General features: G+C 34.4%; 1 protein-coding gene across 1 annotated transcript; it reads left to right on the forward strand.

The window, feature by feature from the left end:
- Positions 1-13,126: 13,126 nt before the first annotated feature.
- LOC149546869 (L-gulonolactone oxidase 3-like) lies at positions 13,127-15,407 on the forward strand. Its single transcript, XM_089791399.1, has 2 exons — positions 13,127-14,256; positions 14,334-15,407. Exons 1-2 carry the CDS (start codon positions 13,302-13,304, stop codon positions 15,182-15,184), a joined length of 1,806 nt encoding a protein of 601 aa, XP_089647525.1. The 5' UTR covers positions 13,127-13,301; the 3' UTR covers positions 15,185-15,407.
- The last annotated feature ends 6,904 nt before the right edge of the window (positions 15,408-22,311 follow it).

A 22,311-nucleotide genomic window follows, 5' to 3' on the forward strand; every position in this document is an offset into this window, starting at 1 on the left:
TTCTAAGAACTTTACTTATAATTGTCTCCTCCTTGATATCTCCTCCAGATGCTTTGATTGCACTGACACATTCTTTGACTCTTTCAATATATTTTGCAATGTTTTCATCCTCTCTCATCCTCATCTGATCAAATTGTCGTCTTAGACTTTATGGTTTGGCTCTTCTTACATTATCATCTCCTCCATAGATTTCTTTTAGCTTTTCCCACATTTCAAAAGCAGATTTGCAGTCCTTGATGTCATCAAATTCTTCAAACTCAGAGTAGATGCTATATCTATCATCATAATGTTGTGGGTCTTCTTTTCAGCAATATCATTAATAGATAGTGTACCAATTGGTTCTGCATATTTTTCATCAAGGTATTTTAGTCCTATATCTCCAATAGAAGCTAGATGAAGTCTCATCAACCCTTGTGTCATGTCCCCTATTCAAATAATTTAAAAAAAAAAAAACTTTGTTAAGGCAGGCAGGCTCCAAAAAGGTGAAATTTCAAAAAAAGGGGTTAATCTTTGGAAACCAATGGACTAATAAATAAAAATTATTATTAAATTATATTTTATTAACCCCTCTTGGACGTGAGTTAGGGTTATGCCCTCTTTAAAAGGGGTTTGGAGGCATTTTGGGCTCATTCTACATCTTGATTCTTGCTAATTTTCTTGTTGTTCTTCAGAGGCTGCCAAACCTGTGGAGAAGGAGACCCAAGAACGGGAGTTTGCAGGTTTCTAGGAAGGCTAAGGATGGGAGTTTGAAGCCATTCCATGTGCATGCTCATACAGAGTTTGCCTTTGTGCTGAATAGTGCCAATTTGGGTGTTTTCGGGGTTGTTTTTTGTTTGAGTTTGGGTTTTCAGCTAAGTGTTTCATATCAGTTTGGTTTGCTGCTGTATTTTAGACTTTATGATGTTAAAATAGAGCTGAATATATGTATTGGGTCATGATTAAACTTTTGATATAGTTTATGAGTGTTTTGTGGTGTTTCCGGGCATTTTTGTGTTAATTTCGAGAGCTCGGTTGAGCATAGTTTTGCCCTACATTTGTGAGCTATTGTGTAAAGGCTATACAAATCTAGAAATGTCATTTTGTAGGCTGTTATGCTGCTGAAATTTTTGTAAAAATGTTGATTTTCAGATTTATTAATAATTTGTGAAGTTGTGAAGTTTTTGGCACTAATTTGGACATACCCGATTTGGGTTTTATTGGGAAATTGGCAGATCTTTGTAATATTGGTTGTTTGATTTTAAAAGTTCTGATTTGAGGCTGGAAATATCATAAAAAAATAAGTAAAGGGACATTTCAGTGGTATCAGAGCCGTGATCTTGCCAGCCTGAGGGTTTGTAGAAGTTGCATGTCAGTTTTAACAACTACCCAGATCTTGCATGTCAAGTTTTGATAACTACCCAGATCTTGCATGTCATATTTTATGATTGCATGCAACTAAGTGAAAGAGAAAAAAGATATTTGCAGCAAGAAAAGAATAAAGAAATTTTGATCAAACCCCAGGTTGAAAGCAAAAGTACAAAATTCAAGGAAGAAAAAAGTATGGCTGATCCAGATGAGATGGCAAAGAAATTCTTCCAAGACATCCAAAATACTCAGAAGCAAACAGTGGATGGTTTGGCGGAAACTAGAGAGGCTTTGCGAATATTGACAAAAAAATTACAAGGAATTGCATCTATTAATGAGAAAGGGAGCACTTCAGAGGAGCCGAGAAATGGGAGATCCACACCATCTAAATCAACCAAACCTATTTTCTTGCCTGCAGATGAGCCACCAGTACCAAATCCAGCCATTAATCTAGTGGAAGAGGTTACAGGTAATTTGATTACATTAAGAGCTACTTACAATGGCTTAGATGATGACTTTCATAGTTCAGTTCCTTTTAGAGAATATGTGGATATGATGAACGCTTTGATGTCCAAGAAAGAGAATAGGAGGGAGCATGACACAAGTGGAAGAGAGCTCAAAAATAAAATAAGCAAGTTTACAGCACCTACTTTTGATGGAACAAATAAAATTTCAGCTAGAGCATGGCTACAAAAATTACAAACTTTCTTCACACTTAACCCCATGAAAGAGAGTGATGCTATTCAATTTGCAAGTCTACACTTGGAAGATGCAGCCTATGATTGGTGGTATCATGGAATGACTACTCAAGGTCATGATCAAGTAACTACATTTGAAGATTTCAGTCAAAGGGTGATAGATAGATTTGACCTCAAGGATGATGAAGAGTACTTTAAAGAATTGTCAAAGTTGAAGCAAACCAGATCAGTTAATGAGTATATAGAAGAATTTCAAAAAGTGGCTGTTATGGTACCTGATATGAGTGAAAAGAGGATCGTTTATCTTTTTCTTGATGGTTTAGAAGATTCTGTTAAGGGTTTGGTTAAGGCTTTCTCACCCTCAACCTTACAAGAAGCTATCAAAAGAAGCTTGCAACTTGAAACTTGCGTGCCTATGAAATCAATCACTAATCAAAAACCCCCAAATCTTTGGCAACATAAGGGAAATTTTCAGAAAAAGACTTTCCCAACACTACCACCAAAAGATGTGACAAATGTGGCAAAAAAGAAGGTAGATGAAGAGACTAGGAGTGAATTACGAAGGAAAAAGCTTTGTTTTACTTGTAGAGAACCATGGGTTCCAGGACACAGATGTTTGGGGAAAGGTCAAGTGCACTATATTGAAGTTGCTTCAGAATCTGATTCAGATGAGCATGAGGAATTTCATGATACTAAGGAGGAGGTAGAAGAAGAGAAAGTAAAAGAAATCAGCAAGGATGGCACTTTAGCAGCATTATCAGGAGTCCCAAGATACCATCCCTTCCGAATTCGAGGGGTACTAGCAGGGAAAAGGTTGACTATTCTTCTTGATAGTGGGGCAACTCACAATTTAATTGATGAGGGATTTGTCATGAAAAGAGGGCTTAAAGCAGAAGATTTTGAGGGATTCAATGTTACTGTAGCTGATGGATTCACTATGCCTTGCACACGGGTGGTGAAACAACTCAAGATGACCTTAGGAGATTATGAGTTATGTGATGACTTCTATGTGGTTGGTATTGGGGAGACAGATCTTGTATTGGGTGTTCAATGGTTGCACTCTATCGGAGGCTATTACATGAACCATCAAACTATGGAGTTTAAATTTCATTCCAATGGGAAAGAAGTCATATTGAGAGGGTTATCGAATGGAGCACCTAAGGCGGTCTCTGCAAAGAGGATGGAGAGGACTTTTCGAAGAGGACAAGTAACATGGGCAGCAGGAGTCATAATCCAACCAACAAGCTCTCCAAAGAATCAAGGTAATTTCCATTTTGAAATTCAAAATATTCTTGATAAGCATAGTATAGTTTTCAATGATTTGCCTCCAGGATTACCACCAGATAGAGGTTTTGAGCATGTTATAGAGTTAGAACAGAGTGCCAAACCAATTATGACAACCCCATACTGCCATCCAAGAGGTTATAAGGAAGAAATTGAAAAAACTATTAAAGAACTCCTGGACATGGGATTCATAAGGCCTAGCTCTAGTCCATTTGCATCATCTGTGGTACTTGTCAAGAAAAAGGATGGTACAATGAGAATGTGTATAGACTACAGGGCTCTAAACAAGAAGACCATAAAAAATAGGTATCCCATACCACGCATAGATGAACTCATTGATGAGTTACATGGTGTTGTATACTTCTCAAAAATTGACTTAAGATCAGGTTACCATCAAATCCGAATGAGGAGTGAAGATGTGGAAAAGACAGCTTTCAGATGTCACTATGGGCACTTTGAATTTCTTGTTATGCCATTTGGACTCACTAATGCACCTGCAACATTCCAATCTTGTATGAATAAGGTATTCAGTCAACATCTTCGAAAATTTGTTTTGGTATTTTTTGATGATATCTTGATATACAGTAAAACATGGAAAGAGCATCTAAAGCACATAGACACTGTTTTGGGAATCTTGGAGTAGCAATCCTTCTATGCTAAGCTATCTAAATGTGAGTTTGGTTTGACAAAGATCCTATATTTGGGACATATTATAAGCTCTAAAGGAGTACAGGTTGATCAACAAAAAATCTAGGCAATTTTGGATTGGCCTCCACCCACTAATCTTACACAGTTGAGAGGTTTCTTCGGGTTGTGTAGCTAATATATAAGATTTGCCAAGGGTTTTTCTCAGCTTGCTGCCCCCTTGAATCTTTTGTTTGGACAGAAGAGGCACAAAAAACATTTGATAAGCTTAAGGAGGTAATGAGTTCATGCCCTGTGCTTGCAATTCTAGATTTTTCTTTACCTTTTGTTGTTGAATGTGATGCTTCGGGAGAAGGTATAGGGGTTGTCCTAACTCAAAGGGGACATCCAATAGCATTTGAGAGTCAAAAATTAAATCAATCAGAGAAAGGGTACTCCATCTATGATAAGGAAATATTGGCAATCATGCATGCATTTCATAAGTTTAGACAATATTTGGTATGTGGGAGATTCATTGTAAAGACAGACCATAATAGCCTCAGGTTCTTCTTGAACCAAAGGGATTTGAATGATAGTCAACAAAAATGGGTAAGCAAATTGCAAGCTTATGATTTTGATATTGAATACATGAAAGGAAAGAATAATGTGGTTGCTGATGCTCTCTCAAAAAAGCCCACTTTGTGTTCCTTATCATCTATCTCTGCTGATTGGAAAGTCTCCATAATTTTAGAGTACGCTAAAGATTCATTTGCCACCAAGATTTTGGATAAGTTAGTGGATGATAACAGGTACAAGGTTGTTGATGAATTGATTTATTACAAGAACAGGATCTTCTTAGTGCTAGGGTCAAAAACTAAGGAGAGGATATTGAGGGCCTTTCATGACACACCTTTGGCTGGTCACTAGGGATACTTCAAGACATACAGGAAAATTCGAGAGCGGTTTTCATGGAAGGGTATGAAGGAGGATGTCCTTAAACACATTAAGGAATGTATGGTATGCCAACAAAGAAAGAGTGAGCAAAATTTTCCTGCAGGGTTGTTGCAACCACTTCCTATTCCCAAACAAAAATGGGAAAGTATTTCCATGGATTTCATCACTGGGTTGCCCAAGGTTCAAGGTAAGGATTGCATATATGTGGTGGTGGATAGACTAACTAAGTATGCACATTTCTTTCCTATCACATCTGATTTCAAGGCATCACAAGTGGCTGAATTGTTCTTCAAGGAGATTTTTAGATTACATGGTTTGCCTAGAAACATTGTTAGTGACCGGGACAGTAGATTCCTTAGCTCTTTTTGGAAGGAGCTCTTTCATTTGGCAGGAACTGAACTCACTCCCAGTACTAGCTATCACCCTCAAACAGATGGACAAATAGAGATAGTTAATAAATGGATAGAAGGATATTTGAGGAACTATGTTTCAAATCAACAACATGCTTGGGTGAAATGGTTACACCTAGGGGAGTATTGTTACAATAACTCTCATCACATGTCTAATGGTATGCCTCCTTTTCATGCTCTTTATGGTTATGATGCCCTTTCCTTTGTTGATCTAATACTTTCCGATAGCAGAGTACCCGCATCAAGTGATTTCATCAAGCAAAGCCAAGACATAATAAGGTCCCTCAAGGATAATCTACAACATGCACAAAACCAACAAAAGATATATGCTGACAGGAAAAGGATTGAAAGATCTTTTGAGGTGGGAGATTTGGTATTTGTTAGGTTGTAGCCATATAAGCAAAGCACCTTGAAGAGAAGTGGGGCAGAGAAACTCAAGCCAAGGTTCTATGGGCCTTATAAAATCATCAAGAAGGTAGGAGAGGTAGCTTATGAATTGGAGCTCCCACCAAACAGCAAAATACATAATATTTTTCATGTATCTTGCTTAAAGAAGGTTTTAGGCCAGAAAACCATAGTATCTACAGAATTATCACCTCTTGATGATGAAGGGAAATTAGTTTTGATACCAGAAGAGATTTTGGATACAAGAGAGAAAAGGTTGAGAAATAGGAGCATCATAGAGCATTTGGTCAAATGGAAAGGATTACCACTAGAGGATGCAACTTGGGAAGGAGAACATATTCTTGAAAATTCCAACTTTCATTGCTTGAGGAAAAGCAATATTTGGGAGGGGAGGACTTGTCATGTCCCCTATTCAAATAATTTAAAAAAAAAAAAAACTTTGTTAAGGCAGGCAAGCTCCAAAAAGGTGAAATTTTGGAAAAAGGGGTTAATCTTTGGAAACCAATGGACTAATAAATAAAAATTATTATTAAATTATATTTTATTAACCCCTCTTGGACGTGAGTTAGGGTTATGCCCTCTTTAAAAGGGGTTTGGAGGCATTTTGGGCTCATTCTACATCTTGATTCTTGCTAATTTTCTTGTTGTTCTTCAGAGGCTGCCAAACCTGTGGAGAAGGAGACCCAAGAACAGGAGTTGGCAGGTTTCCAGGAAGGCTAAGGATGGGAGTTTGAAGCCATTCCATGTGCATGCTCATACAGAGTTTGCCTTTGTGCTGAATAGTGTCGATTTGGGTGTTTTCGGGGTTGTTTTTGGTTTGAGTTTGGGTTTTCAGCTAAGTGTTTCATATCAGTTTGGTTTGCTGCTGTATTTCAGACTTTATGATGTTAAAATAGAGCTTAATATATGTATTGGGTCATGATTAAACTTCTGAGATAGTTTATGAGTGTTTTGTGGCGTTTTCGAGCATTTTTGTGTTAATTTCGGGAGCCCGGTTGAGCATAGTTTTGCCCTACATTTGTGAGCTGTTGTGTAAAGGCTATACAAATTTGGAAATGTCATTTTATAGGTTTTTATGCTGCTGAAATTTTTGTAAAAATGTCCATTTTCAGATTTATTAATAATTTGTGAAGTTGTGAAGTTTTTGGCACTAATTTGGACATACCCGATTTGGGTTTTATTGGGAAATTGGCAGATCTTTGTAATATTGGTTGTTTGATTTTAAAAGTTCTGATTTGAGGCTAGAAATATCATAAAAAAATCAGTAAAGGGACATTTCACCTTGCCATGCTGAGAAGTTGTCCCTGTTAAGTCTTGGAATTTCCCTCTTATAAGACATTTCGGTCTTTGGCTTAGATTCTTGAAATCTTGTCCTGCAAGCACCAAAGGCTCTGATACCAATTGTTGGAAATATAGATGAAGTAACTAAGAGGGAAGGGGTGAATCAGTTACCACAAAAATAATTCCAAAAATCCCTTAGATGTCTATAATATTTACTTACTGTTGATACTCAGTAAATAGTACAGGAATACTATAACTCGATAGGTTAACTAATTACTGATCATCTAATATTCATAGTTATTATTATGCTTGGAAAGGTTAACATAAATGAACACAAGAGACACCAGATTTAACGTGGAAACACGATATGGAAAAAACCACCAAGTAACTAGTCACCAATTTTCACTGTTCTAAAGTGAGCCCTGTTAGGAACCAACCCTATTAAATGTTACAATGTACACTGTTAAGTGTGACCTTGTTAGAGGATTTAATCACCCTATTAGGAGTGGCCTGGTTAGAGGTCTTTAGAACAATTCAACTGAACTATCACTTTGTTAGAGGATTTACAAAATGGTTGTTAAACCAACTCTGTTAAGAGATTCTAGATTCACTATTACAATGATTAGAAAGCAACAATGAGGTGACCTGAATGATATGCAACTTATCTTTTGTTGATTATAGATATCTGTTCTGCTTTACTAAATCCTTATTGGTCGAATACAACTTTGCAACTCCTCTAGGATATCTAATCCTTCATTAGAATTCACTCAATATTCACTTATTCCATCTTCATTCATATACTCACTCACACTTTAATTCACAACTTGAACATCTAAATATATACCTTTCAGATTATCAAGTCGGCTCAAATATAAGTTACAACAACTAAAAAAAAATCATTACATCAGTTGGCTGGATGAAACAATTGGACTTAATATCAAAACAATAAAATCCTTCGCTGGCCAACCCAGCTTGGTGACCACTACTCAAGAATGGTTTTCTAGTGTTAACCAAGTGAGGCTTGGTAAACACTGTAAACCTTGCAAAAATCCTTTGGAGACCGACTGAACTTAGTTAGCATTGACCTTCCTTTGCTGACCTTGTGAGCTCGGTAGAAGCTAACTCTCTACCACATTTCTTTTGATAATCGAGTGAGCTCGGTAGACATTAACTTTTCTTTGTTAACCTTGGGAGCTCGGTTAACACTAACTTTTTGCTACAAGATCCTTTGATGATCGAGTGAGCTTGGTAAACATTAAATTTTTGCTACAAGATCCTTTGATGTCCGAGTGAGCTCGGTAAACATTAACTTTTTGCTACAAGATCCTTTGATGCTCGAGTGAGCTCGGTAAACATTAACTTTTCTTTGTTAACCTTGGGAGCTCGGTTAATACTGTAAATTGCTTTGTTGATCATCTGAGCTCGATAGACTCTATCTGATGACTGATATGACATTTGTGTAACATCAAAGACAATACATAATTAACAATTGTATCCAACAGTAACATATGTTATATTATATTATTTAATATGTTATATTCTATTATAAATTATTTATAATATTGAAAATATTATATTATAACATAATTTATTATAATATGACCTATTGTTTTATAATACAATATAAAACATATGTTACTAAACATATAACATACAACATATGCTATTAAACATGCATAACATATAAAATATAATATAGGCTATATTATGTATTGAATATATGCTTTATTTTTTAAATCTTCTCGAGAACAATCAGATACACGATATATCAAGTATTAGACTTAAAATCGAGTACCCAAAATATTGGGTATTCAATTTGAAATTAGATGCTTCATACATAGGGTATCAAATGGAGTTAGGATAGTTAAACTTAGATATAGTAATAGGCTTCGAGGGAAAAAGTCAAAGAAAATTTTGAAGCACTTTTGGCCAATCCAAAAGTTTTTTTTTTCACATCACTACTTTTTGGATCCTCATTATTTTGCACATATCCTAGACCATCCTTGGGTTTTATATCATACAAAATCTGATATGGAGCTCTTTAATGAGTCAAAGTTGATGTCTCCCTATAAGGCATAAAGAAATCAAGACACATATAACTCCAACTTTTAAGAGAAGTACATTTGCAAAAATTTATAGTCCTTACTATTTTTTGTAGTTAATCATGCACTTTTAATGCTTTCACTAAAAGAGTGTGAAAAGAAAGAAGAAAATGTAGATCTTGTAGGTGTTATGTGTCTTGCAATTTCTTAGATGATAATATCTAAATATAAAAAGATTATATGGATTTTTCTTTCAAGGGATGTTCAAAAGTCAGTTTCTCTGGAAGAATATTTGAGTATGTGTATTTTTCTAACTTCTCACTTTTTGAAAAAATCTATACATTTATTGTGAGCTTGTTTCTATGCACATTACTCTTTCTTTTACAGTTCATGATTAGGTCTTGTATTATACAAAATATGATACAGAGCTTTTTTAAGGAGTCAAAGTTGATTTTTAGATACAAGTAGTTTAGAAAACAAGACACATATATAAGAGAATTTTATAAGTAGGAATTTATAATCCTCACTAGTTGATCATGTACTTTTTTATTTTTATAAAAGAAATAAAAGATAAAAGAAAATATAGATCTTGACAACATTTTGAGTGCAACTATTTCATTGAGGGTTGAATATTTGCTAGGATCTAGTGCTAGTCTCTTAGCAAGAAATTAAATAAAAATGTATACTAATAGAATTTCAATTCCATTCTAAATGCTATGTTTAATAAAATCATCCAAAAAGACATTGAAGTGCGTAATTTTAAATCACTTTCTATACAAGTACCTCTCAAATGTTGATGGTAGTTAGTTTGATTGTGTATAGAATTAAAGACACATCGTCAATTTATAGATCAAAAAAAAATTTCATGTTTCATATGAATTATACAACACTTCATCTAATTTAAAAATTTTAAAAAAAAATTGCGATGTACCTATTACACCATAAGGTCCAAGTGCTTGTAGATTATATAATTTAATTAACCAAATAGTGACATGGCTCCTCCTCTTCTCTTATCAACAGTTGAACCTTGTCCAACTATAACCCATCTCTCCTACCTAACAATAAAAAAGACAAACCATAGTTATAAGTTGTTAGGACCTTCATAATGTCATTCTCAAACAAAATTTCTTCCCACTCAAAATTATATAACCCATGCATTGCCTCCATATTTGAGATGCTAGCTGACATCTATATTTCAACTGCCCCATTGCCTTCATAATGGCGATGTAGTGGTTATTCATCTCCAAAAGAATTTCTATATTTTATGCTCCCCTACATAGGAGCATGCCATCTTTTGGTTATGAGTTGAACTAACTTTGGCATGAATTTCCTCTATCATACCTATATTCTCCGCATTACCTCTCATGTTAGTGCATTTTCTATTGTCTTCTAATCGCTCACATTTGATAACTTTAACAAAAAGAAGTTCCATGTATAATGGCTTAGTACTTTACACTAATTTTAGTAGAAATTTAGTTTTTATTTAATAAATTTATTAAAATATAGGAAATATTTAAATTAATAATTTTTTTAATAATAATAATTTTTTAATGTTATTTCTTAAAATATTGTGTAATATAAGTATATACAATAATTTTAATTGAATTAAAAAAATTAATTTTTAAATTATAATATTAAAAATACAATGTTAAAAATCTTTAAAAATTATCAAAGTATCATGTTTTACAATCTAAGTTAAAATGATATAAATCATATTATGAGAAATATAACTATTAAAAACTATCATCTCATGAAATCCAACCCATATAAGATTTTAAATGATTCATCCAATCAAATCATAGAAAAGTATTTATAGAAATTATTAAGTTAAAACTCTTGCATCTAACTATGAACAATGTATTGACATTATAATTATACTTAAAAATGATAAATTTGAACTACTTGAAAGGAAAAAATTTAATCACAAGCTAACACATGACATGCAAAAAGTATCACAACAGTACTAAGCCTATCAACAAGTACTAATAAGATGTAACCATTCCTGATCTATCTTGTACCTCCAATGTATTTGGGAGATTACATTTCATTAGAGGAAATCTTTACAAATAGTGGGAAGAATCAAAGATTCATAGCTAACACCAATCAAAGCTCTAAAGTGTATCCTAATATTTGACATAGTGATAACTTAACATGAAATTAAAGTGGTCATTTGATTATTTGAATTTTTAGTCTTTTATAAGAGTTTGTTTTTATATAGATAATGGGTAAGAATTTAGATTCATTATTATTATTTATTGAAATTAATTATTATTATGTATTAAGTTTGAATAGATTTGAATCTAAGACCTCTTACATAAGAAACCCACAAATTACCTTGTGTTTTACAATCTTGCCTATAAGAATTTCTAATATTAATATGATACTAGATTTATCTTATTTATTTTGTTTGAATATAATGGTTTAATCTAGATAATGATTATATTTTTTACATTAAAATAAATTTAACATGTTTAATTTTTGATAATATGAGAAGGAATGATGAATTATACATGCATTTAATAGGTGTTTTTCATTATGATTTAAAAAAAAAAAAAACTATTTAGAAGTAGATACAACATTTTCTATTTTGAGTATGAATTGTGGATGAGTCATTTTCTAGTCTTAGATATAATTTTGAACTTCCTTATGTTATCATATGTTATTTTTAATCTCTATTTCCCTACTAATATTATTGATCACTTAATCTTAATTCTTGGTTGATATTGGAGGTGACCCTAAAACTCTACCCCCAACATACCATTAACACACATAATCCCCACTCCATCAAACCATTGTATTCTTTAAATGTGCATCTTCCTAAACACCAACTCTTGGGCATTCACTCTAATGAAACCTTGTTTCTTGAATGAAATAATTAGCCTAGTGTCATGACTACCAAGGAATGTGATTAATGAGATCCAATTTAACGAAAGGAATCTCTTGGCCTATGCTAAGCTTTAAGTCAGTATATAAGTTGAACAATTTCATAAATTTTTATTAGCTTTATACAACATATCAATAAATTATAATTTATGGTATCAAGAAAATGTTCCTCAGATGTTCCCTTTGTAGAAAAAAAGACTTTAGGTTGTCAAGGTTAATGGATAAAATCAAATTGCTAATCTAAAGTTTAATTAATGAAATTCACTTGGATTATTAAGACCAAATTTGTATAAAAGTTGTGATTATGTTTCAATTTGGAAATCTTTAGTAATTGTGGAGAATTTAGTGTTTAGACATTTTAACATTTTCTATATTTTATTATTATACTTTTATCATTACAATATTTTTCTACATCAATAAGCCATTATAAAATAGAATCTATTTTATAATTAAAGACAACTCGTAGTTCACTACCATTACAACAACAACAACTTTAACTCAAATATCTTTAAATAACAATGATACAACATATTCTCTATATAATGACAATAAAGACAATAATATACCTCTAAATCTTTTGCTGCAATTTCTTTAAAGAAAAGATACAAGGGTTCCCTTCTAGAAAGTCTCATGGACAAATCTAATCTAGATCTATATACTTCTCTTATTGACAAATTTCAGTTTTTTTTAGTCTACTATTGATTGAGTTCACTAATAGACCTTTTTAAAAGTTAAAGGGGAGTGTATATGTCGTTGTAATGATAAATATTTTTTTCTTATTTAGATTTTGCATTAAACAACATATAGTTAACTTTATATCAAAATAATCTTTACCCTTTGACCAAAGTTGTCAAAGTGGTTTTTTTCCCTACAAATAAAATTCTAGCTTGCATCATAATATACATATGACAAAATAAAAGGTGAGAATGATTACTAAGAAATCTGCCAAAAGAAATAGTAAGTTAAAATAATAAATAAAGCTAAAATAATAAAGAAAGCTAAAAATATAAATAATAAATTGCCACAATACTATCAAAGTAGAAGGTGAAATGCATTTAAACATATTGAGAAAGTGAGAAAAGAAATAATGAGAATTAGGTGTAAAGTCGACATCATTGAAAGAAGGCTTTCTCCTTTCTAAATTGTTTAATATTCTCACTTTAAAAGACAAACAAATCAAAACACGAATTTTTTTGTTTATACTGGTCCCTGGCTGAAGTCGAATTGAAAATAGAGGAACATGTTTATGCTGAATCAGCATTACTAGTACGATTTCGAGTTGAAGATTGTGGCATTATCAATATTAAAATTGGACGGATTGCGAACGGGTTACAAATCACAATTATGTCTGCATAGCCGGAAGTTTTACATTGTTAATGGCAGAATCACAGAAGTGGAGAAGAAAATCATGGATTCTAACTTTGCAGTGCGCTCTTATGTTAACTGCTCTGCAAAGTACATCCTGTTCAGCTGCCTGTAGTCCACCCAAAGTCCAATGTTCTGCTAACACACAGAGCTGCAATCTCACAAATTACCGCGGTGAATGGGAGGACCAAGTGCCCTGCAAGGCCGCCAAGGCATTTTTCCCCAAGACAGAGTCCGAACTTATGGACGCAGTTGCATATGCTGTCAAGAAAAAGAAAAAAGTAAAAGTAATAACCGGGAGTGCGCACTCGCTGAACCGTTTCGCATGCCCCGGTGGAAACAATGGCGTTGTTATCAGCACGAGGGACTACAATTCTCGAATCAAGGTCCACGCCAAATCGATGACGGTTACTGTCGATGCCGGGGTGAGCGTGCGAAAAGTTGTGGATGCACTCGCAAAAAAGGGGTTTGCGCTGCCTCATGTGACCGACTGGGATGGCTTATCCATGGCCGGGATCATTTGCACGGCGGCTCATGGCAGCAGTTTGTCGGGAAAAGGCGGCGGAATCCATGAATATGTGGTCGGCATCAGCATTGTGGCTCCTGCGCCGGCAGAAGAGGGCTACGCAAAGATCATTCATTTGACAGAGAAAGAGGAGAAGATCAAAGCCGCCAGGGTTTCACTGGGAGTGTTGGGAGCCATTTCTCAGGTGACGCTTGCTGTGGAGAAGATGTTCAAGCGCTCGGTAACCCTGAAGCTCAAAAAAGACTCGGATCTGGCAAATTCGTTTGTAGAGTTTGCTAAATCGCACGAGTTTGGGTTAGTGAATTGGTACCCATCATTCTATAAAGTGGTCTACACCAGGCAGGATAGAGTCCCCCCTGACGTCCCTGGAAATGGGACAGTGGCCCCGGTTGGCTTTCAGCCGGCGACGGTGAAAAGCGTTGTGGAAAACAGGGCAATGGGTAAGCTCTCTTCATGAATTCTTGTTTCTTACATTTTTCTGGGTTTTGAATTTTTCCTCTAATGGAATTTTTCGCAGAGGAATTGAACAATGCGAAGGAAAATGCGAGTAATCTGTGCAAAGCAGTGAAGACGCAGGTGGAGCAAGGCGTTAAGACAGGGAATGGATATCTGAACGATGGGGAAACTTTCAGAGGGTTCCCTGTGGTGGGGTATAATCACCTTATGCAGACATCCTCCGGTTGCGAGATCGATCCCCGCGATGGGAAAAATAATGTATGTCCGTGGAAGGGAAAAGAATTAAAAAGCAACGACACTATTTGCAATTGGGACACGGAAGTGAAGGGCGGCTTCTATCATCATACTTCCATTGCAATCCCTCTTTCGAGAGTAAGGGAAGCCATTAGGGACATCAAGCAGCTTCGCGATATGAATCCAAGTGCGTTATGCACCTTTGGTTCGTATCTGGGAGTGGAATTTCGCTATTTTAAGAAGTCCGGCGACTATTTGTCCCATAAGGAAGACAGCGTTGTGATTGAGTTTATGTACTTTCGCTACAGAGAGCCGAGAACGCCGCGATGGAACGGGCATGTGATTGATGAGATTGAACAGATGCTTTTGCAGAAATACGGAGGCATCCCGCACTGGGGGAAGAATCGAGAATATACTTTCGATGGAGCTGCTAAACGAACAGTGAATCTGGGTAAATTTCTGGAAGTTAAAAAACAGCTGGACCCAGAAGGGTATTTCTCTAGCAAGTGGTCGGATGGAGTGCTGGGGATGGGTAAAAGGGTACAGAGATGGCCAGATGGATGTGCTTTGGATGGGCTGTGCGTTTGCAAAGGAGATCGCCACTGCGCTCCGGACAAAGGATTCGTGTGCAGAGCTGGGAAAATCTGGAAGAATGCTAGTGTCTGCATACAAGTGTAATATTGATCAGAAATCGAATCTCATTGTGTCGCGGACATTTATTTAATTAAATTCCACAATAAATGACGCCGCACTAGTTTTGTGTAGTATTTTGGCATACTAAATTGTTTAGGGAAGCTGCACGTTTTAGTCTTCTTGCATACCCTATTTTATATCAATTCCACTCGGTTTCTACGTTGACTTGCTTTTATAAATAATTCACAACTTTCGTATTTCTACTGAACATTAGCTTTCAACTTTTCAATATATCTTAAATTAAATAAATTATTGAAATGATTTTCTTTCTCGCATTGTGCATTTTAAATCAATTCAATAATAATTATTATATATTTATGTGGGAAATGTTTGGTTTATTATACATGCTATAAATAGTGTAATATTAAGAGTTGCATCTTTTGTGCTATAAGCTGAAAAGTTTCAATAATAAAATTATTTAAAAAAATATAATGTTATGTAAACAAATTAGATTATAAATAATTTTCAATTTAAATAACATAATATTTACTAAAATAAAAAAAAATTAAAATAATTTAAAAACTAAAATCTAAATCAATTTAAAAAAATAAAAAATGAAATAATAGAGATCACAACATGAGAAAATGTGAAGATCGCAAGTAATTATTTTTTTAAATAAATAGAAAAGGAAGAACAATAGTTAAAAGTGGAGATAACAAGTAATAAATATCAAAACAAGAGTTAAAAGTGGAGTGAGATAAAAACTAGCCAATGAATAATTAACAAGAATGATTTACAATTTTCCTTCTTGACAACTTTTCTGGTCAACTAACAACTTTTCAATCAAAAATTTAATTTTCGGAAATAAAGTTCCCACAAATAGCCTATCGGTTGAATTATGAGAAGTTAGATTCATCTTATTAGTTATTACTTGTCCCTTATTATAAATAGCCTTCAAAAAAAATTTATAATTGTAATGGTAAAATTAATTTGGAAGAATATATTACTAAATTATATGTTAAAAATTTGTATAATATTATGTGGTGTTGTAATTTTTTAATTTTATATTTAGAGATTTCTTAATAAGAATCTTTTTCTATTGTCACTTTTTTTTTTATAGCATTGTATATATTCTAATAGATTCTCTCAAGTTATACACCATCACTGTAATTTATGCAAACATTCAATATATATGCAATCCATGTGATTATAGTGTTTTACCTATCCATAGACATATTTGCAATCGATGTAATGAACTTATGATTGCAAAATTGAAACCTACTTTATCAAAATCTAAATTAAGATGTTATTCTACCTTTGTCCATCAATATTATACAATAAACTCCTTTGAACAAATAAATTAAGGGAATCTAAGGATGAAGATAGAAATAATGAACAAACTATTTCCAATCCCTTAAATCAAGAACATATTATATGTTCTCAATAGAGTTACATAATATAACAAAGAGGCTACAAGAACAAGATAAAATTTGCATCTTACTCATAAAATAAATAGTCCATTAATCTAATATCCAAGTGTTAATGCAAGTTAGTATGTGTTATCTGTAAATGGAAAATTTTCGAATCAAACACTTTTATCAAAACATAAGATATTTCAAACATTTTTGTAGCTCAAAGCCACTAGAGGATCTACAAGGGCACAAGCAAATAGATGAATATTTAAAATTTTATTTTAAGTCAAATGGAATAATTCTTATAGAGATAGAAAAAGTATGAATAACAATCAATTCTCCAAGATGATATGTAATGAAACTCTCCCTTCCTCTCTTCCTCCCTCCATTAAAATATGTAATAATTATTCTAGTTAAACACCATGATAAAAAAATATTGATGAAAATCTTTCTTTATTAACTTTTTAAACTTTGATGCTAGATCACACGACACAATCTCAAATTAATGACTTTATTTTAAATTTTAAAACCAAATAGCTATGTTACAATTATAGAGATCATAGGAACTTAATATATTTAATAAAAAAATATCTATGGCACAAATATTGAAAAAAATATATTAATAAAACACTCTCAAATGATAACTATTTAATTTAGAAAATAAAATAAATTGGGCAAAATAATTTTTAGAGCTTATATATATATATATATATATATATATATATATATAGAGAGAGAGAGAGAGAGAGAGAGAGAGAGAGAGAGAGAGAGAGAGAGAGAGAGAGAGAGAGAGAGTCTTAAATAATTAAATAGCTACTTGTGACCTTGATGAAGGTACGCTCTGATACCACTTGATAGAGGGCCACACCACTCTACCCACTCACAATCAAGAATGAAACAATATGAAGATAGAGATGACAAAAATTCTTCATAAAGCATCCATTAATACTTGAAAATTCACTACAAGAGCTTACACTTGAAGAGCTTCTATTTTTCAAACTTCTCCTTGAGCTTCCACTCCTCAAGCTACTCCTTCTCAAGCTTCTACTCCTTGTGCTTGATTACAGATGATAATAAGCCTTGCTTAAATAGGCACTTCTACCCCAAGACATTACAAACACAACCAATGTGGGATAAAAGGTAAATACAACTATCTTTAAATCAATATTAAATTCCCACCCAAATACAACTAAGCACCCAACAAATACTAAATACATGATTTATCCAAAACCTTCTAGAATTTCCACCTATACACCTCGATTAATGGTATGACAACTATTTTCCTATTTAAGCCACCCATGCACCTCGAAAATAGAAATTTCTCTTTTCCCTTTTCTCCTATTTTCTATTTTTAATTATTTCTCCTCTAATTTTCGTCACTTTCTCTCTCCTCCAGAATTTTTTTTTTATTTTTTATTTTTTATTTTTTATTTTTTGAAATTTTACATTCAACATGTCTCCCCTTTATTTTGGATGCAAGATGCTCCTGCATCAGACCTTTTAATTATATTTGTTTTTGAATTAAAAGCAGCCAAAATTAGGGGGCTGGCCCATTGCAAACAATCTAGTCAACTACCAGAGGAATACCAACAAAACATAACTAACCCCTAATGCTTTTTAAAACAAAAACAAAAGTCTGAACCATAATTAAAAAAGTATCTACAAGCTTTAAACAAAATGCCTATTAACAAAATTAAGTCACTAAAGGAAAAAAACAAAGGTGTGATAGACTTGCAACTGAAAAAGACTGTAAACCAGTAGATTAGCAGCGTGAAAAGAAAAGAGAGAGAGCCCTTAAGATTTCTTAGCCTCTTTCCTCCCCTGGAGGACGTTCGCCTAGTCTTTTTCCAGGAAGTCAAAAAGCATCTTAGAGTCCTCCTTAGAAGGGTCCCCATCAACATCTTTCAGCAGGCATAGAGTGGTAGCAGCCGCATGAGTGACTTTAACCATGAACTTGGTTAACAGTCACATTCTCTCCTCCAATAGCTAGATTCCCTCCCACACCTCATTACTAGCCTTTTGTGACTCACCCAGATGGCCTTCCGTACTAGCCTGAGTAGTATCCTACACAACCAGGGGGTTAGTAGCATTTATGGAAACTGCCTTAATAGGGGAGGAGAATGTAGTGGGGGATGGTATCCTATCCACCATATTGAGGAATTTTATCTTTTTTTAGGTCCACACACTTGGGCTCAATTATCGCTAAGAAATGTGACACCTCCTTATTCTCCTTTCCATCTCCTAACTCTGACCTAGAGGAGTCTGAAATCTCCTCTTCCACCTCCTTCGTACCTTCCTCCCCAAAATTAATAGTTTTTTACTTCATTCTTCTTTTGGGGCAGCTCGAATCTTCAGAATTTGACTCCTCCTGCGAGACTCCCTCCCTTAACTTCCTCTTAGCATTAGATTTAGCCAACCTCCCTACCCTCCTCCTTCCCCCTCTCCCCTCTTCCTCCGACTCCACCAGCACCTTCTCCTTACCTTTATCATGTCTCCCTTTTTTCCCTGTGGGGGAGGGATTCACTGAGGACCCACTGGGTGAGGGTTGTGGGGTAGGGGCTTTAGGACCCATGATTCTAAGGGGAACCATTTGGGGTCGGGGGTTTGGGTGAACAAGAATGTCAATTTCCACAATCCTAGGGGGGACCAAGGCTAGGTGAAATTGAGACAACCCAAAAATTAGACCCTGGTGTAAAACAATAAAATTAACCCCCTTTCTCTCTTTTTTCACATCAATGATAGTATCCTCTAATTCAAGCAACAAGAAAAAGGGAAGCAAAATAAATTCACAATGATGGAAATGATTAAGGAGAGGAAAGTGATAGTAGTAGTAGACTCCATACCTTCCTTCTAGGGTAAGATATTTCATCAGAACCAAATAAACCTCGTTCCACTGGTCAGGGAGTTTCTCCCTCATGAAACCTCCTTTATGCCGAATCGGTTCCTCCCCCTCCACAAAGAAATGTTGCAGACTTATTTCATTTATCACCCTCATCACCTTCTACCATTTCTGACCCTCCATAGCCAAGCACGTCACCAGAGCAATCACCTCCTCCAAAACATGAAACAAGATACCATTTATTGTCACTCTGCGATTCTTCCAAGAGTTAACAAACTATATAGAGAAATTACCGTCATGACCATTGAGAGCCTCCATGAATGAGATAAAACCACCATCCTTTAGTGTGTACCAGACCAAGGGCTTCATCATATTATCATCTATCATGATTCATAGCTAGTTCAATGTGCATCAAATCACCTCCCATCTCTGCAATATTTTCCTCTCCTCTCTTCCTCTTCAGAGCCCAGATGTGGTTTATAAAAAATACTTCACACTTAGGTAGAAAGACCCATAAGCAGAGATGATAATCACAATTAATTGTAATAATGAAGTCTGCCAAATTAGTTAGAAAGATCACATGTTGGCTTCCACGATCTATCTCCCAATCATTTCCATTATTCCCAACACACCTCAACTCTTTAAAAAATATTTCTTTTTTTTGCACGGCATACGATGATAGATATAGGGAAATAAATAAAAAATCTCCCATTTTAAACTTCCAATTTTTGGGCCATGAGTAATAATTATTACTTGTATCCAAGCCTTTACTTCCTACTACATAAGCATCAAGGACATATTGACCTCGCCAGCTTAATAACACTATGCAAAGTAACTAGCTAGGACTCATAATTTTACATTTTGTGACTCACTAACTCCCTTACCAAATTTGGCAGAGCGTTCAAATTCCTCCAACCTCTAAGCCACTTCAGTTTTAGGCCAATCACCACCATACCATCGGTCACATTGTTTCCCTGCCAAAAAATGTGGTTCAAGTAAAACCTATTGAGGGTGGTTAATATGTACTTGATATTATCAATTACATGTTTGATAGCCCATCCCTCTCGCATATTACCTTTGACAGTCTCAATAATAATTTTAGAATCTCCAATTTGCACATCCCTCCATCCCACACTAATGACCAATGTTATACCCCAGTACAAAGCCATCACTTCCATGATATTTTTTTTAACTTTCCCTAACAGACCAGTATAAGCAAAAAAAACCCTTCCCTTATTGTCCCTAACTATCCCTCCACTTGGCGAACTCTCCTTTTCGGTAGCTCCATCATAATTAAGTTTGACCCAGTTAGCCAGTGGGGGTTTCCATCGGGTTCATCTTTTTGTCTTAAGATTAGAATTATCAATCTCCATAATCCCTTCCTCCAATGACCAATACTTGGCCACTCTAACCTCTAGGGTGGAAGGGGGGAATGCTGGTTTTCTCTATTTGCTACAACTAATATTTTTTACTATCAAATTGTAAACCCTTTCCACCACAACCTTCACCTCCCTCTCCTTGTTTTTGAGCACCCTATTATTTTTCTCCTTCCAAATACCCCAACAAATATGGGGGGGAATGATATTCAATAGACTGATAAGTAGGCGGTGGGTGAAGGGGCTCTGCCAGTTCACCAATTGTCCCATTTCCACATTAAACACCCAATTCACCTCCAACTTCTAAAGAATCCTCCCCCACACCTTAGAAGTAATATTGCAATGTAGGAATAGGTGGTTGACAATTTCCTCCTCCCTCTTCCACATATAGGCCACAATCATAAAAAGTTTTATGAATATTTTAAAAAGTAGTACAACATGACTCAAAGGGGCACTAATAGGAAAGAGTTGGGTGGAGAAAACCTCCACTCTTGCCCCATTTTACAATACAAATGTATGTTAAATTATGAGATTAATATTTTTCCATGAATTTGATATATATTTCTTTCATTCCTATCCTTTTCTTTTCTAAATCAATTGGAGCTAGATTAAGTTTTTTTTCCTTTGTCCTTTGTAACCCTTGTTTCTTAGCTCTCTATTTCCTATGAAATAACACAACACTCCAACCACCACAAAAATCCACTATACTATACTATTTCTCTAGTTATTCTTGAAATTGTCTTCAGTATTATGTCCAAGCCTTAACCATATTACTTTCAAAAGATTAGATATTGCATGTTAATCTAATGCTAAATTAAGTTTGGTTACTTCTAATTACTTGAAGAAAAACTATATGAGCAAAAGAGTCAGTCATAATCTACATCCCATAAAATTCTATAACTAGCACTTGTAACCCATAGGTCCAAGGGTCAAGCCGATTGTCAAACTAAAAAATGGTTAGTTTTTTCACAACAAGAACAACTGATTTATACACTCCAAAATAATTATATTTGGAAATTTCTTCTTATGTAGTAGCAAGCCAAAAATAAACAACAATTCTATATGGTTATATTATATCACACCTATTACAAGTAAATACTAGTATGTTTAAGAACTAGTTGCTTGGTTGTTTTTATATGTCTTCTTCAATCTTGACTATTTCTATATGTCTTCTAAATCTATGTAGAAGTAAAAAAAATTATGTTTCCATCTTCAAAGAAGTGTACCACAAAGTGTGTTGCAAAACATAGAATCATACAAAACTAAAACTACAAGTCTACACATGGATTTCAAGCCAATGAACAAACAAAAAGAAGAGTAATGGAGAAAAAAATGGTTAATAAAGTGAAATTCAACATTATTATAAAATGCATCCATACAGTCCTCAAACACCTAAGAACCTTCATCAAATGAAATAGTTGAACTATGGAAAGTGTCAATGTAAGAAACAAGTAATTGTGTCAAAAAAATGGCATTAGCTTAGGCAAAGTTCAAATACCAAAAAACATCTTCAGATTGAGATCCTAAGTTCAGCTAGAATTTAAC

Source organism: Cupressus sempervirens, chromosome 7, assembly GCF_028749045.1.
Source record: "Cupressus sempervirens isolate cs-2001-9-10 chromosome 7, ASM2874904v1, whole genome shotgun sequence".
Lineage (NCBI taxonomy): Eukaryota > Viridiplantae > Streptophyta > Pinopsida > Cupressales > Cupressaceae > Cupressus > Cupressus sempervirens.